This window comes from Psittacula echo (assembly GCF_963264785.1).
Source record: "Psittacula echo genome assembly, chromosome: 7".
Taxonomy (NCBI): Eukaryota; Metazoa; Chordata; class Aves; order Psittaciformes; family Psittacidae; genus Psittacula; species Psittacula echo.
Window position 1 is genome coordinate 37,643,002 of NC_137740.1, and position 17,711 is coordinate 37,660,712.

A 17,711-nucleotide genomic window follows, 5' to 3' on the forward strand; every position below is an offset into this window, starting at 1 on the left:
AGCCATTACCAGTAAGGCAGAGTATGGGCTTGCTCTGCTGACAGCATTGGGAAAAGCAGACAGCTGTAATCTCATAGTTATACAGTGATAATGGTCCTGCAAGAACATGTAATAGTGCCAAAAATGAAGTAGCCTGAGCCTGAAAAATGTTTGAAAAGCTTTGGTAAGTTTTTAGGAGGGATTTAAAGGATTTAGCAGGAAGGAAAGTTATACGCTGAAGATGATAAAACCAGCAGTTTCAAGACAGTGGGTTGCACAGAATGTGGAAGAACAACAATGGGAGGGCTCTAAATAAGCTGCAATGAAGACAGAAGCCAGAAGCAATGCATTTTTCTGAAGAAAAAGCATGTACAGGCAAAGGATGGTTATAGTAGATTATGTGTTTCTTTTATATTTTAAGAGGTGTTACTGGGTGGGATCTTTGTGTACTGTGGCAAGCGCCCCTTGGTAGGGGTGCAGTAATCCAGTACATTTATTTTCTGATACATTGCAAACATGTCAACACAGCAGATGTGTAAAAAACTACCAGCACTGAAACATTGCACTGGGCAATGTTCATTGCTGTGTCAAAGGCTTCTTTCTAATAGGGAGAAAACCAGCATGGCCTGCAGGCCATCATTTTTAAATGATTTTTAGGCATTTGATCTCAAGAACATGATCTAAACCAACTCCCTTCTCTGGGTCTTTGGTCGCTGCAATGAGAACTCAACGCGGTGCCTTTTCCAAATAACACAGTAGAAGTTCTACTCTTTATAGCCAGATGATTACTGCTGAATTTATTTTATCTCTGCCTTACACTCCATGCTTTCTTTGGCTTATTTAATTTCTTTTACACATTAAACATACAGCTTAAACTTGGTCACCATGAACCAGGGCTCTGTTTTACTGCAGAGGACCAGTACCTACAGCAGAAATCATAAGGTAGTCACTGAGGATAAAGCTGGTCTCTTCTACTTTTTGTGTCTGCATTATAGACATTGGATTCTGGTCAACTTCTCTAGAGCTCTTCAGTAGCTCTTCGGTCACTGGAAAGAAAACAGCATTTCTGGGGCAATTCATGGGTTTGTTTTAAGCATCTGCTTTAGTATGTGAAAAGTCATTTCCTAAACATGGCTGCTGTTTTCTGTTGTCTGTGCATTAGCTTTTGCTCACAAGTAAAATACAGGTAGCAGCTCTAACTAGGGCTGAACGTCAGCCTAAGTGTCCCTGTAGGTGTACACATAAAACCATTTAAATTACATTTCAGGGTGTAGCTTCAGCATGAACTGTGTGACTGATTTCCTGCGTTGTGGTCTTCCAGCTTTAGACTATTGGCAGTGTTTGTAAACAATAGGCATGTATTTAAGCCAGCCCAAGCATGCTGTATTCTTCTGCTCCATTAAAATTTTTTTTTTATTATTCATATAATTATAACCTTTCAGCAGAAGCTCAGAGCAGAAATAGCACTTTGACAGGTGCCTGTGAAACATTCTTCACTTCATCATCTATGTCTGAAGTAGATATTCAGCTATTAAAATTTGTCAGCTAGCAGCCCATTTTTCAGGGTATTTGGTAAATACATTTATATATTTGGTAAAACAATGAAAAATATTTCTATATATTTATATATATTTTATATTTATATTTTCTAAATATATATTTCTGTATATTGGGTGAAACCTCTGTGCAGTGTAAGTGCAATGGTGACTCTATAGGGCTGTGTCAGGGAGTTTTGTATTAATCACATGAAGCATTCTGTTTTCACTCAGACAGATGTAACTGTTTCAGTCTTACTCTATGAATGCCTTGTGCTCCTCCTTTTGGTATTTATACATTTGTAGCAGTTAAAATATAACTAAAAATTCTACTGTTACTAAAGTCTTGCAGAAAGGGAAAAAAACCAAAGCAGCCCTGCAGGGTGCCAAGGATCAGAAGTGCAATAGAAAATGTTCTATAAACCATTTAATGGTTTTAGTCTAATTATAATGCTAACTTAGTTAGTATTGAGTATTAACTGGCCATTTCCTTTCTGTGTACTTACCAATTAAGTCTGGAAAGCATCTTAAATGCATAAACTTCATTTTTAGGTGGTTACTTAATTCAGCCATAACTTGTGGTAGAGCTGGTCCTGGCTGGTGCCCTGTGGAGTGGTGGTTTGAAGTCTCCTGCATTCAGGAAAGGTTGCTTCTCCAACCCTCTAAAGGGATTTTTCAGGGACACCACATTATGACTGCCTGACTGCCATCTTCCCCGTTTGTATCTTTGGCCTAGTGAAAGACTTAAAAAGTATGTAAGCTCTGCAGAAGTAAAACCACTTTTTGAGGTTTATTTTGCTTACATTTTTGTTGGATGTCATTCGAAAACCTATCGATTCCGTTGAATCTTGCTTGAGAGAATTGCTGTCAATACAATAGTGTTCTTCCTCAATTTCAGATGCACGTGTTGCATGGGTACAGACATGAGCATGGATTTATCTTTTTTTAATTAGAATTTATTAAAAATATATCAGACAGAAATAGTAATTGAAGACGCAGCTTGCTGCAGATTCCATGTATGCAGACAGAATATCTGTTCTGTCCTCTGGAAGAAAGCCATCCATCTTGGCAGAGGTTTGTCACCTGATGATGGATGCAGAGAGAAATGCCTGAAGGGTCTTCTGAGCCCAAAGAGTCTTGTGAGTAGCAAAGAAGACAGCAAAGTTTGTTCTTACAAACCTGAGAGACTGTTTGGAAATCCTTATTAAATTTTTGTGCATCATTACCCAGACAAGCAAACAGCATTGGTGTAGCAAGGTGCAGTGGCCGAAAACCGTCACCAGCTACACCTTTGCAAAACCCTTCATTACACCCACAAGGGCTAGATTTTAGTATTTAAATTAGTATCTTCAGTATTGCTGCTCCCTATCATCCATACCCATAGTTTTGCCATATCATGTATGAAAAGCTAGTATTTGCATTCTTTTGAAAACAATAGGAAAATCATTAGAAGAAAACATTGTAAGAGGGACCTTGACATGCTTGAGAGATGGACCCATGCAAACCTCATGAAGTTCAACAAGGCCAAGTATAAGGAGCTGCACCTGGGTTGGGGCAATTCCAGGCAGGGCTACAGGCTGGGCAGAGAATGGATTGAGCAGCCCTGTGGAGAAGGACTTGAGGGTGTTGGTTGACAAGAAGCGCAACATGAGCTGGCTTCAGTGTGCGCTCACAGCCCAGAAAGCCAACTGTATCCCGAGCTATATCAAAAGGAGCGTGACCAGCAGACCAAGGAAGGGGATTCTCTCCCTCTACTCTCCCCTCTATTCTGGATGTGTTCAAGGCCAGGTTGGACGGGGCTTTGAGCAACCTGGTCTAGTGCGTGGTGTCCGTGCCCATGGCAGGGGGTTGGAACTAGATGGATCTTTAAGGTCGCTTCCAACTAGAACCGTTCCATGATTCTGTGATACTGTAATAATGTCAAGCACAGGCACATGCACACAGATTTATGATCTAAGGATGCTGCTGTGTTTCTGCAGCTCACTTGCACACATCTTTGTGTGTCCTACCCTTGTGCTCTCCCCATTTGCAGCAGTGTTCAGCTCGTGCTAAGCCCTGCTTTGTATGCACAACTGCATTGCACGCTACAATCAATCACTGTTAGCCTTTTTCATTATTTCTCAGTGTTTGAATTATACATGGGGAGATGTAGGAGGAAAAAGGAGCAAGAACAAAAGGAGGCTTTCTCTTCTCAAGTGAAGCTTTATTTAAAACTCTATCCATAATCTGTAACAACCCATTAAGGTAAAGAACTTGGTCATAAACAAGCAAAAACTGGCTCTTCTTCATGCCATAATACCTTTGTAACAGTGGCAGTTGATGAGTTTCAGCAATATCTATGCTTTTTCTCCCTCTGTGTCCATCAGCTCTGGGATTAGGGGCTGCAGTCACTGTCTGCCAATGGCTTGAGCCTGTCTTTAGAAAGGTTTTTGCCTGGGCTTCATCAGCCAGTTGGATTTACTGATCTCATACAAAAGTTCCCCCCAAAGTGTGCTGTTCCCACTCAGCCACGTGCTAGGAGGTGACAGCTCTGCCCCCAGAAAATGGATGTTTGGCAGATGGGGATGTTTTGAATTTGCAAATGGGCAAAGTAGGGTTTGGTACAGGGAACAGGAAGATACAGTTGGGAAATACAGAAGGAAAAAAGTACTGTCCAGAGTGACTTTTGGCCAGATATTGGAAGATTTATTAGCCCCTGAGTTAGGTTAACCTGAAAATGGGAAAGGTCATCAGATTGATTTAAGCTGCCACCCTTGCTCAGGCCAGCCAGCCTCAACTTACAGCTCAGTAAAATCTGCATCATCAAATTTTGTGTGTTGGATAGTGGAGGGCAGGGGGACAGAGTGAGGTTCTTGAATTAGACCACAAACCTCCCTAATTGTGTGTAATTCCGGCCCATTATCACTCCCCACCCCTTTTTGCCTCCTTGCCTTGCTCCCACTCTTCTGCCAGCATGGGAAATATAAAACAAGACCACAATCCCTTTCCATGGGGCACATGTTTGTATTTGTAATTTGGAGGTACACCTTAAGTACTGAATAAATAACTCTTAAACACCGCCTTCCTGTACAGCTCTGCCTGTATAATAATAAGTTCCTTATTTGTTCAGGAGTTAAGGTGAGTGATCCATCATCCAAGTGCCTCAGGGCCAGCTGGAGAGCGCGGCAGGTATTTGCAGTGGTCCTCCATGAAATTAGCTACAGCCTGATAGTCGGCCCTGCCACTGATGGGTGTTAGTCCTTCATAAAATCTCACCCCAGAGGCTGAGGAAAAATAGTCATAGTAAAAACCATTTGTTGGATACAACTGCCAGCCACAATGGGGATTTTTGAACAGCCCCGTTAAGGCTGTGGGATGCAGAGACATGCTCAGCATCTGTAAACAAGCCACTGCTTTTACACTGTTTGTGAAGGATTTGCTAATTATATGTCTTCAGTTTAGTGCCTACCTGCTGACACCTTATTTATAGCTGCTGGTAAATTCTGTTGTCTGTGGCTCAGGCATCTCAGGAAAGTGCAGGTCAATCCCTGGGGCTCAAATGAAATTTTACAGCCTTGATCCTTTAGGCAGGGTTGGGGTAAAGCTGGAGATGTCCCAGGACTTAGCAGAAATTGGATGCTTTTAATTATTTTGGTGGTGGGTTTTTTTTCCAAGTGGAATTTTCATTTTGCTCCTACTTTTTCCATGTAATTACATAGAATCATAGGATGGTTTGGGATGGAAGGGACCTTAGACATCATATAGTTCCAGCCCCACTGCCTCAGGCAGGGACACCTTCCATTAGACCATGCAGCTCAAAAGCCCCATCCAACCTGGCCTTGAACACTACCAGAGATGGGGCAGCCACAGCTTCTCTGGGCAACCTGTGCCAGTGCCTCACCACCCTCACAGGAAAGAATTTCTTCCTAACATGGAATGTAAATCTCCCCTCTGTCAGTTTAAAGCCATTCCCCCTTGTCCTGTCACTCCATGCCCTTGTAAAAAGCCCCTCTCCAGCTTTCCTGTTGGCCTCTTTAGGCACTGGAAGCTGCTCTAAGGTCTCCCTGGAGCCTTCTCTTCTCCAGGCTGAACAGCCCCAGCTCTCTCAGCCTGTCTCCATAGGAGAGATGCTCCAGCACTCTGAGCATCTTTGTGGCCTCCTCTGGACTCTCTCCAACAGGTCCACATCCCTTGTGTTGGGGGTCCCAGAGTTGGATGCAGCACTGCAGATGGAGTCTTGAGAGCAGAGTAGAGGAGCAGGATCACCTCCTTCAACCTGCTGGTCGCATCGCTGGTGATGTAGCCCAGAACATGGTTGGCTTTCTGGGCTGCAAGCACACACTGCTGGGTCATTATTGAGCTTACATGGTGCCTAAGTTTTAGTTCTGCTATAGAGATCTAGGAATTGGGGAAACACATTCAACAATAGATTGGGTGGGGGGAGAGGGAGGGAGAAATTAGGTGTAATTCCTACTTGAAAGCAGTAACTGTTGTTTTCAGTTGATATAATCTGTTTCTAAGCAAGGGAATGCTGCATTTAAGCTGGGAGCTGCACCTCATCTGCTCTGCTGAACATGTTGAAGCCTCACGCTAAGCTGGACCCTTCGCTCTTGTTGCTTGGCTTAGGTAGCAGCTGATTAGAGCCACTATAGGAATGTGGTTTGAAAGAACAGTAGCATATACCTTTGCATATATGGTTTGACAGAACAGTAGCATATATGTTGAAATAACAGTAGCATATACCTTTGTATATATCCTACATTGCATGATTGTCTACAGTCATTTTAGTTTTCAGTGCTTCAGGAGTTCCTGCAATCAGAATTCAGACTTTATAGTTTGTGTGCAAACGCTGGTGTTGCAGTCACCACACAGACTGTGTTTCAGCCCATGAATATCAAAAGCTCACGGGAAAGTGTCAGCGAGAGTTTTCTCTTCCTCTCATGTACAGACCTCATCAGAGGCATTTTTATTTGTCATATACCTGCAAGGTGGCACAGCAGGTTTAGTTGCTGCAAAACACGGGAGCTTGTCCAAAAAGGAGATTGCACGTGTGGTTTTCTGCACTTTAATTAGCCCAGTGACATGAAGAGATTTCTAACCAGAAAAACATAAACAGTTTTCACCATATTTCTACTTATAACATGTTAAATGGCTGAGTGGGACATTCAGGTGAAACTAAATACGAAAGCGGTGCCAAGAAATTGACTTTTCTCCTGAAATTGAGATTCCCGTTGTATTAAGGTTATTTTTCATAAGGATACGAAATTAATCACGCAGCACTAGGCTGGCACAAAGGCTGGAGCTCTTCCCATTCCACTGTAGTATTGATGGGGCTGTGTCAGAGTGGTCTGGAAGATGGACAGGCTGCCCAAAACGGGTTCCGTGTTTCAGTAATTAACTTCCGTTACCTGCTGCTCTTGTTCTTCTACCTGGAAAACACTTTCAAGTATCTTTTACATAGCTGACTCGGAACATCTGCACAAATCTGTTAGGCTCTAAGTATATCCCAAGTGTGATGAAGATAATATGATTAATGGTAAACAGGATTGAGGAATAGATTCATATTCATGGATTAGACTGGAAAAGAGAATCTAAATAAAAATACAATATGGTTCTCTGTTTCAAATATAAGATCTTAAAATATTGCTACATACACACAGGTAGAAATTGGTTTTTGGTGGAAATTAAGCTACTATCTTATAAATATCTGAAGTAGTTTCTATATATTTCTAAGAATCCAATGTTTCCTTTATTTTAAAAGAAGGAGTTATTTTAATTTTTTTGGGGGGGGAGGGGGAGGAATGTTCTGTTGAAATGATTAAGAAATTATGAGACTTCAAATTTTCAGAATGGTTATTTTTAGCTTCATGCTTTACAGAAGAATTCTGTTAGCTGAAAGAAGGGGCAGGCTCAGCTCGTTTGTAGGAAACACCAGCACCGGGGCTTGCAGAGATGAATGCCAGTATGATATGTAGGCTCTTCAGTCCCATACACTTTGCACTACATTTGAGGAAAAGAAGATGGGTACTTTAAAAATGCAGTAGTTTTGAAAGGTGTTGTGAGTGATGAGCTTTTTTATTTCATTCGCAGGCAGTTAGCACAGTAATTTGCCAAAATTGTGTATTTTGGAGATTATAATAGCATTTTCTCTCATTTGCTTCTGCTAAAAGAAATTGTGTCCCTATTTAAAGGACTAAAGGATGAAGAAGTGCTAATGAGCACAATTAGCTTGGCCTTTCACAAAATGCTTGATGAGGTTGGACATCATTAGAAAAGCTGAAAACCCACGTGAGAAATGGTGCCTTGGATTAGAAACCAGCCAAGGAGGAGGCAGTGTGCAAGTTGCTGGGATCCAGCAAAAGGTTTTACAGTGATCCCATCCCAATTGTCTCACACCACTTTTTATCCCCATTCCTGGCCACGAGGAAGCAAAAAGCTCCCTTACCCTTCCTCATATACTACCTGCAGTGTTCTTCTCAGTCTTGCCTATTCCCCAGGCTATAATCAAAGTTTTATTTGCATTGCTTGGGGGGTATGTGCAGAGCATGTAAACTAGAAATTCAGGAGATACGTCTGCTTTCAATGGGAGGAGCTGAGGCAAATGGGCAAAGAGGACAGATATTAATGGTAAAAACAGCACATACCTGCTCTGAAAACTACTGAAGTCTCATTGTTTAGGATTTGAAGTCCCTGCAAGGCAAGTAGAAATGCAGATCTGTAAATGAGAAAGAAACTGCATGCAGTGCAAGTTGCTAGTGGAGAGTAAATATAAATCTGGATTTCTGTTTATCCTGCTTTTTGCACTGTTCTGAGTCATTCTGTTTCCTTCCGGAGATTACTGAAGCTCAAAAATACTAATTCTTGCTTAATTATTGTGTGAATTCAAGCTTGAGCACTGTTAAAAAAAGATGGGAAAGGTTTTTTTGAGTTGTCTTTTTGCTTGTTTTTTAGTCACCCCAACCAAGTAAACACTGAATTCTTGACCTGCAGTTGCTCTGAATGCATTTCTGTTCAAAGGGTACAGCAGACCTCTGCTCTCCCATGTCAGGCATCGCAGGAGTGCTGTTGTACACCATCAGTTTGCAAAGGCGGATCCAGGCTCAATACAAAGCAGCTGCCTGGGTTGATTTAATGTACTGGCTGTCCGACTTGGAGTCACCACTACAGCAGGACTGGTCTGAGCTGTTATTCCATTGTCAGTTCTGTGCAAAGAGCTATGGAAAAGGTGGGGGAGGACTGGGAAAAGCAGCGAGAAGCCATGCATGGGGAGAACAGTTGTTCAGGAGGAAAAGCCCTGGCCAGGGACTTTGGCCATTTAAGAGTGTGAGGTAGGGGCAGGGTGGAGGTGTGATTTCTCACCAAGAGACAGGCAAATTCAGGGTTGAAGAGTGATGAAGGGAAGGGGAAGAGGAAGAGGTTACATGTGCTGATGGCCTGAAATCTGTGGGGCATCAGAGACTTGGAATACAGAAGGAAAGCTTGGCAAAGAGGGAGAAGTGATGTGGTGAGCACCTGGTGAGATTAACTGAGATTTTGCAAATGGATAGGATGAAATGAAAACACTGGGGGACTTTTCAACCACCGTGGGCCCTCCAGAGCCCCAGAGCTCTGGTCCTCATCTTGAGCTGCCCCACCACAGAGATCTGGAGCCAGGTGTCAGCAGGACTTTCTGACACCACACACAAAGCACGATATGGCCAGCAGCTGCAGGGTGAGCTGGATCATGCCTGGGCTCTCAAATGCCTTTTAATGTTTTAATCAGGTCTTGTTTGCACTCTGGTGCCATTTATTCCTTTCAGTAAAGCAGTTATCTAAAAACTGGTAGAGGCTGTGCAGCCTTGACTTTTACAATGTGCCTTGTCTGATACTAAAATACACCACCAATAATCTTACCTGACTTAAACCCCCCCTATTTCTGCAGCCCGTACAGTACAGGTTTTAAATTTTCTGGTGATTTTCTTTGTAAACTGCTCAGCATGGTATTATTCAGGCAGCTGCATCGAGGGACTAATATAACATGTGTTCTCAATTTTGGACCCGTTATGTTGGGAATTTTCCATTGTGCAATTGCGTTAAATCTGAGGCAGCTGACAAGAGCACAATGTTTCCTGACTCTACACAAGGTTAAGTGACTGAAATAAAAATAGATGGAAAAGAAAACAACATAAAGAAAGTTTGCTTTCTCACGTAGCGGCAGGCAGTAGCATGAGGTCAGGGACTTAACGATAGCCCAGCCATCAGTCAGGGATCGTGAAACAACTGATGCTACCTGAATCACTTTGGAAATGATCTTCTGTTTCAGACGCTCATTCTCTTTGATTCACACAGATCATATAACCAGGAAGACTGTGTTCAGTCAGTGTTTATGTAAATTGTGGTAATAATTACTGTGTATGTGAAGCATTTTACTTGTTAAATGCCAGGCCTGTAGGATGTTACTTGCAGTATTTTCTTTACTAGGAAACAATTTTTAACATTACTTGTAGGAAAAATACATGCTGGGCTGATGTCAGGGGAAGGTGGGGGCAATCTGTGGAGCAGGAGGGTAGTCTTGTGTATGGGAGAGTTGATGAATTTACAAACACAGATGTCAGGCCAGGATGGCAGCTACAGGTACAGCCGGAGCAATGATCTTCTGAAAGCAGTCTCAGCAGGGTGGTGATCACAGAGCCTCGCAGCCTCCTGTGTAGCTCCTGGGTCTCTGTCCCGCAGCACTCCAGGATCCTTCTGGAGTTGTGTTTTGCTTTGTGTTCACATCCAACAAGGCTTTCACTTTTGCCCTCATTTTGCATCTCACAGGTTTTGCTTTCAGCCCAAATTGCAAAGGCAGCTGTTCTGTTTCTGTCTGAAGTTCAGACCAGCTTCAACAGGTGCCAGCCCTCCAGTCTTGTGCAGATTGTTAGCATGATGCTGCTTGAATGTTTGTTAAGAAAAGTTTCATAAATAAAAGCAAAGCAGGCTCCCATTTAGTGCTGTGATTTTCTTACTGAAGCAGGGCTTTATGCGTTTGCAGAGTTACTAGCTTTTGTTCAGGTGGAGCATGAGGTGCCCTCCAATGCTAAATCCAATTTTGTCCTGCTTAAATGACCACCTGCCCCCCACTCCAGTAGTCTGTACCCTCGTTATTGTTTTGTTGTCTTTGTGGTTTGGATACTGGTGTTTTCACCACCAAGTCCTCCAGGGTTGGAGCGGGTCTGTTCTCCAGGGTGCTAAGGGTGGGCACCCTGCACCTGAGCAGGGCAGGCATCTGCCCAGTGGGTGCCCCTTCCAGCACAGCATCCCTCACACCCGCTGATGCAATCTCAGTTAGTCATCAAGTTATGCAGTTAGCAAGGGGCTTTAGCAACAAATGTGAAACTATGTCCATTTAGGTCTGCGATGTGTCAGTCAGTTGTAAAAATTAATATATATATATTTATATATATTACTGCCTTGTGAAAAAATAGCTTTGGTTTATTGCTGTGCAAGACAGACCATTACGTTAAAAATAAATCTTCAGAACACAGTGCATCTAAACACAAATGGTTTATTACTGGCTTTTTTGTTTATACTAGTCATGGGATATTCAGCTACTGACATGGGAACAGCAAAACATAGTTTCTAACTCTGGTTTGGACAGCAATACAGCACGCAGCAGTGATGAGAATTTAGCTTGAAGGCCACAGAGTGTAGACTTAAACCCTAATATAGCTCCCCAAGACCAAATCCAGTGATCAGGATGCCACTGATGGCAGGCAGTGAAAACACCCTGTTGCTGGTGTTTTCTTTAAAACTCATCTTTGTCTGATCTAAAGGTATAAGCAGAGACACGTTTCTTTGTGACACTGCTGTTGGTTGCGTTCCATCACTGGGGCCCTTGGTTGGGCAGGCCGGCCCCGCATGCTGCTTCCACAGTGCTCATTTTAAATGAATAATCACATGTAAATTAACAACAGTGGTGAAAACTCAAGCATGTGCTTCTCTGTTCTACCTAAAAGGAAAAGAGAGCTGCCAATCAGTTAATTTTATTTACTGTTGAAGGATACCAGAGTCCTCTTACATCAATTTTAGCAGCCCTATGCAATCTGAATTGAGTGCCAGGCATTTTCCCTTCTAATGTTTGTTAGTCTGTGTCTAAAAACTTCACTTGCCATCTTTCAGTTCTAAAGCATGAATGAAGTTGTGATGCCTGATCCAAAGCCGATGCAAAGAGTATTTGGAATATTTCTGTATTTCTCTCTAGAAGGAATATATATTCCTCTTATAAAGCTGGAGGTTTTATGAATACAGCTCACACTCACTGAAAGGTGAAAATAAGAAAAGGAATGGTCTTAATAGGATCTGCTTCACTCAACATTGATCCCACTGCATCAGTTAAATGAGGAAAATAAAACTACAGCCTTTGCGCTTCTGAAACAGCCCATTTTTCTAATACTGTCCTGCCACTTTAGCCAGCAAATAGTTGAATAATAGGCCTGCAGGATGTGGTGGTCAATGGCTGATTACATTTTCTGTGTATTTGAAGGTTAAAGTAATTAACAATGACAAATATTTTCATTTTTTTCAATATAGAAAGTTAAAAACTGGCCTCAGTTCTTGAGGGGATGAGCAGAAAGAGCTCTGGTTTACCCCTGCATGGTCCACTGCAGCACTAGCAGTTCAGGAAAGCAGTGAGTGGGCTCTGGGGCTATTTTGTGCTTTTCTCTTACTGTTTTCCTTGGCCATTAGGAAAAGCCAGTGCCCAGACGGAGACTGGGAAGCACTTCCCACTTCAGCCCCTCTCTGCCATTATCAACAGGAAGAACATTTTCCTGATAAACATTTAGCGATATATGTATATATATCCACACACACATACACACCCCATATATCTGTTTTGCTTCCCATTGCCTTCTATTTTTTCCAGGCACAACCTGCTTGATTGCACTGTTGTCAGATAAAGAACTCACAGTGGCCAATGTTGGAGATTCGCGAGGAGTCCTGTGTGACAAGGATGGGAATGCTATTCCCTTGTCACACGATCACAAGCCCTATCAGCTAAAAGAGAGGAAGAGGATTAAAAGAGCTGGTGAGTCATAACCGTTTTGCTTTGGATTGAAGGTTCTTTACTCTGTCAGTAAACACAGACTTTTCCCCTGAGAGAGGCTGAGAAGTACCAGACTGAGGCATCAGCAGATGAAATCCAAACTAGATGATGTTTCAGGTCCCTTCCAACCCAAACCGTTCCATGGTGCCAGAGAAAGAAGAGCAGCCTTCATCTTCAACAGCCAGTTGACCATCCCAGCCACTTCCCTTGTGACCTCTGTAGGGAGCAAATTAATAAACAGCAACAGCAGCATCACAGGCTTCTTGACACCAAACCGTATCAGCAGCCTTTATGTGAGAGGCTGGGTCTGAAGCTGAGTCAGGTTTAGTTCCTCAAATAACCAAAGCATGAATCTAATTCATCAAAGCTATTTTTTCTTCCCATATAGTGGCTGCTAATGAGCACAAACGTAAATTGTAGCAGGAGTATAGGAAAATAACACAACAAACCAGTCTTTCTGTAGTATATCTTTCTTGCTTTCATCACCTGTCAGTGTAGCGACCTCCTGGGTGAAAAGTTACATTTGGACCATCAAGTTTAATAGCCAATTCTCCATGAATTTTTCAATGTCTCTTTTGAACCCATTTCTGGTTTGGCTCCCATGGCAGCCTGCAGCAGCAAATTGTTTGGTGAAGAAAAAAAGTTCCTCTCATTTGTGTTAAACCTCCAAAGAGGCATTGTCTCACTGCCTGCCAGGTCGTCATCTCTAAAGTTCAAATAGCAAGTATTTCCCTAAGTATAAACCCATTCTAAAACCGACATGTTATCCACATGCTCACACCAGCATAAACACCTGTGTGTGTGCAATGTGCACTCTCCTGTTTGCGTTTGTCAGTAAGGAGGTATAAGAGCAGGGGGGATCCTTCCTGCTGCTAGACAGAGAACTGAGGTCACATATGTTCTTCAGAGAGAGCTCTACAGACCCTAAGAAAAAGGAATAGGAAAATCTTGGTCTCACTTTGCTTCAGCTTTGCACTTGGGGGATGTATTAATAAAATCTGGAGGTTTGCCTGTAGAAGTGCTTCTCTCTTAGCCAAGCCCAGGTCCTCTGTGCAACTGTTCAGTTAGAGAAGACTTCACTTAGGAGAAAAAAATAATTGTATTATTTCATTTGTCTAGGAGTGAGGCTTTATAACACAACAACATGTAAAATTAACCTGGGTTTTTGCAGGAATTTCCAACTGGGGAAAAAAGTTGTTTGAAAAGACAGATAAATGTTGTAACTACCTGCAGGTAAACAAGAAAACAAGAAAAAAATCTATCTAGCCTCATGACTTAATGAATGTGCTTTTTTGTTCCCTATTGCACCATTATATCATCATTGTTAGTGTGGCCTCATAGTGCTTAAAACCACACAATCCAGTTTAAACTACTCCTGGATACTTTATGTTGCCTACATTGCTACTGTGACAAGTACTTGACTTTTCCACCATCTGGATACTTTCTTGTCCTGCAGAACTCAAGAAAGCCACAATAACAACAGCATTATGTTACATTTTGGTTTTCCAGCATTACATTGCAGCATCAAGCTGCACTGCCCAATGCCCTGTAGGTAGTTACAAAGTGACTTCACGTTTGTGTTAGTAGGATTTGATTTCGTTTGAAAGTGAAATCATACAGCAGCAGCTGAGAAAATGCCCTTCTTAACCACATTCTGATATAAATCTGCTTGAAGCAGCCTGGAAGAGCAGCTCAAAGAAAAGCCTGACTTGCCCTCTGAGCTTCAGCGGGGTGTTAACACAGGGATGACAACTCTAACCTAATCCATCATTTTTTGGCTGCTGTGGTGGATGTTGAGGAGCCTCGCTGCTTGCTGCAGTCAGTGGGCAGTGGATGGGGAGTGAATTCGTTCCCTCTCCTTTCCCCATTCCCAGCAACTGCGCACAAAGTCTTAGTCATAGAATCATAGAATAGTTAGGGTTGGAAAGGACCTTAAGATCATCTAGTTCCAACCCCCCTGCCATGGGCAGGGACATCTCACACTAAACCGTGTCACCCAAGGCTTCATCCAACCTGGCCTTGAACACCACCAGGGATGGAGCATTCACAACCTCCCTGGGCAACCCATTCCAGTGCCTCACCACCCTCTCAGTAAGGAATTTCTTCCTTATATCCAATCTAAACTTCCCCTGTTTAAGTTTTAACCCATTAGCCCTTGTCCTGTCACTACAGTCCCTGATGAATAGTCCATCCCCAGCATCCTTGTAGGCCCCCTTCAGATACTGGAAGGCTGCTATGAGGTCTCCACGCAGCCTTCTCTTCTCCAGGCTGAACAGAACCAATTTCCTCAGCCTATCTTCATACGGGAGGTGCTCCAGTCCCCTGATCATCCTTGTGGCCCTCCTCTGGACTTGTTCCAACAGTTCCATGTCCTTTTTATGTTGAGGACACCAGAACTGCACACAATACTCCAAGTGAGGTCTCACGAGAGCAGAGTAGAGGGGCAGGATCACCTCCTTCGACCTGCTGGTCAAGCTCCTTTTGATGCAGCCCAGGATATGGTTGGCTTTCTGGGCTGTGAGCTCACACTGCAGGCTCATGTTCAGTTTCTCATCGACCAACCCATAATCAGAAAAAGAAATGTCCTTTTATCAGTCCGGTGGGACTCGAGCAGCTCCAGAAGCCACTGCTCAGGTTTCTCATGGGAGTTCCGCAATGCAGTGAGAGGCCACTGGTACCAAAGCTCACAGCCAGATGCCGAAAGGAAAGTCATCAGCTAAGAGCACAGGGCAGGGCCCCCCATTTTGAGCCAAGATGCCGCATCTTGTGGAGTCACTGGCTCTGCAGTGTGGCAGTGCAGTTCACAGCACTCACTGGTCATGGGCTTTTGTCAAGCCTGGCTGTTGTTTTCACAAGAGGCCGGCTGATGCATGCTCATGGGTGCTGTGGTGCTGATCATCTCGCAGCTGAAGGAGACCAGGCTCCTTCCACTCCTACCTGTTCCTGTGGGAAGGGGAAATGCATGTCCTGTGATACAAGGATATTGGTTTCCCCAGAAAACACAAGGAAACTCCTCCTTATCAGGAGCTTGGGCAATGTATAGAGTACCGGTGTAAGACAGCAGCCTTGAAACAGCTGTGGTTTTGGCTTGTGGAGAAACACTCAGTTGTAGAGCCACAAGGTGACAGTCACTGATATAAATTAAAGTCATTCACCTTGAACATAATCCTATGAGCTTAGTTCTCACTAACATGCAAAATGTTTGAGTGATTGCCAAAAAGCTTCTATTTCTTTAATGTCTTTCCTTCTCCAGTGGCAGCCAGCACTGCAGAATGTTTACATTTCCAGGAGCATCTGTAGATATTCTGTATGGGTGACTTTATGCAAGGAAATGTTAGAAGTGCTTCAGCAAACCACAGGAACTCAACTTGTGCTGTAGACAGTTCCAGGTGCCACATGAGAAAAGTCACTTTGTACATGTAAGCACAATCTGCAGAGGCTGCAGTAAGCACACACAGCGAGTGCACAGCATCAGCTGCCTCCTCTGCAAGTACCGTGAGGGGTACATGCCTTGCTATCACAGAATGGTTTGGGTTGGAAGGGATCTTAAACACCATCTAGTTACAACTCCCTGCCACGGGAAGGGAGATCTTCCACTAGATCAGGTTGCTCAAAGCCCTGTCCTACTTGGTCTTGAACACCTTCAGGGAAGAGGCAGCCACAGCTTCTCTGTACAGCCTGTTCTAGTCTCACAACCCTTGGAGGAAAGAATTTCTTCCTAATATCTCACATAAATCTCTCTTTTGTCAATTTAAAGCCATTCCCCCTTGTCCTATCCCTACATGCCCTTGTAGGAAGTCCATCTCCAGGCTTTTTGTTGGCCCCTTTATGCGCTGGGAGGCTGCTCTAAGGTCTCTCCAGAGCCTTCTCTTCCCCCGGCTGAACAAGCCCAGCTCTCTCAGCCTGTCTCCATAGGAGAGGTGCTCCAGCACTCTAAGCATCTTTCTGGCCTCCTCTGGACTTGCTCCAACAGCATCCTTCTTATGTTGAGGCCCCAGAGCTGGATGCTTTCTGGGCTGCAAGCACATACTTGCACACTGTCCTCTAATTGTGTCTAAAATGGCTATATAAAACTGCCTCTTCTTAATTGCATTTTACTTCTCCTGTCACTCTAATATGTACATGTGATTACATACCAGTTACTATAGTCCTAATCACTTAAGACCAGAAATAAACCCTGGGCTCGTGAGTAGGTGGCTGTGTAACATTCAAGCAAGGCACCCTCAAAAGCTACAGCAGCAGCTGGACGAGATTTGTTTCACTCCATATCTAAGAGGAGTTGCAGTCAGCTCACGAGTACTTCCTTTTCTTGACTGTGGAATGAAATGCCTTCATAACAGAGACTCCATATTCATGAAAACATCCAGCTAAAAAGTTTTGTTTCTGCTGTTTTTAACACAAATCAAGTTCCAAGCTTTAAAAACAGCAAATCATGACATTAAGTTTCACCTGAAAGCAGGAAGAATTTACAGATCAGATTGGCCAACCAGAATGGAAATGCTCTTGTAAGATTTAGGGGACTGACAAATAGCACAGAGGCTGAAAAGCAGAACTGAAAGCATGCTGATAGCTACAAAGAACAAAGACATTTAAATGAACACCAAAGCAGACAGCTTGTGGATATAAAACACAACAGTTCACCTCATTTTGTCATACATTTTAATGTTCCATGTTGAGTGATTGGATGTCACATATAGCAGTATTGCTATGAACAGTGCAGACAGTGGCATGCCAAGGTATGCACAGGAATTGAAGGTGCCTCAATTTTACTCTTGGACCTCGAATACTGTGTAGTTCCCTCCCTGGCACAACCCAGCTGTGTAGCGGCCAGGTGCTGGCTGTGTCAGAGTCACCAATTTCAGTGTAAAATGTGTCTCACTGTAACTAACCCCTAAATGTATTTTCAACTAGAAGTAGCCTTAGTCACTGTGATGGTAAAATCAGTCTGTCAAATCCCACATGGCCTCCTTCTGACTTGAAGTAAAATTTTGTTCACAAGTTTTTGGTCCTTTTTGACACAGCTCATTCAAGGCAGTTGAACAAAACAGCCTATAAATATTCTTGCACTTGCTTCTTTGCTTTATGGCTTAAAGTGAGATGTGAGTCCTGCTGCAGGGTGTTTTCAGTGTTGTTTCCTTCATAGATCTGAAATG

At 43.2% G+C, this 17,711-nt stretch overlaps 1 protein-coding gene across 2 annotated transcripts in view; it reads left to right on the forward strand.

Annotated features, from left to right (window-relative positions):
- Positions 1-17,711, forward strand: part of PPM1L (protein phosphatase, Mg2+/Mn2+ dependent 1L) — a gene marked incomplete at both ends in the record, with an annotated part of 107,633 nt that overhangs the window by 89,160 nt on the left and 762 nt on the right. For both annotated transcript variants that reach the window (XM_080623195.1, XM_080623194.1), the window contains one exon: positions 12,379-12,540. In XM_080623195.1, coding sequence (XP_080479321.1) covers positions 12,379-12,540 — 162 coding nt within the window. The remainder of the gene's footprint in view (positions 1-12,378; positions 12,541-17,711) is intronic.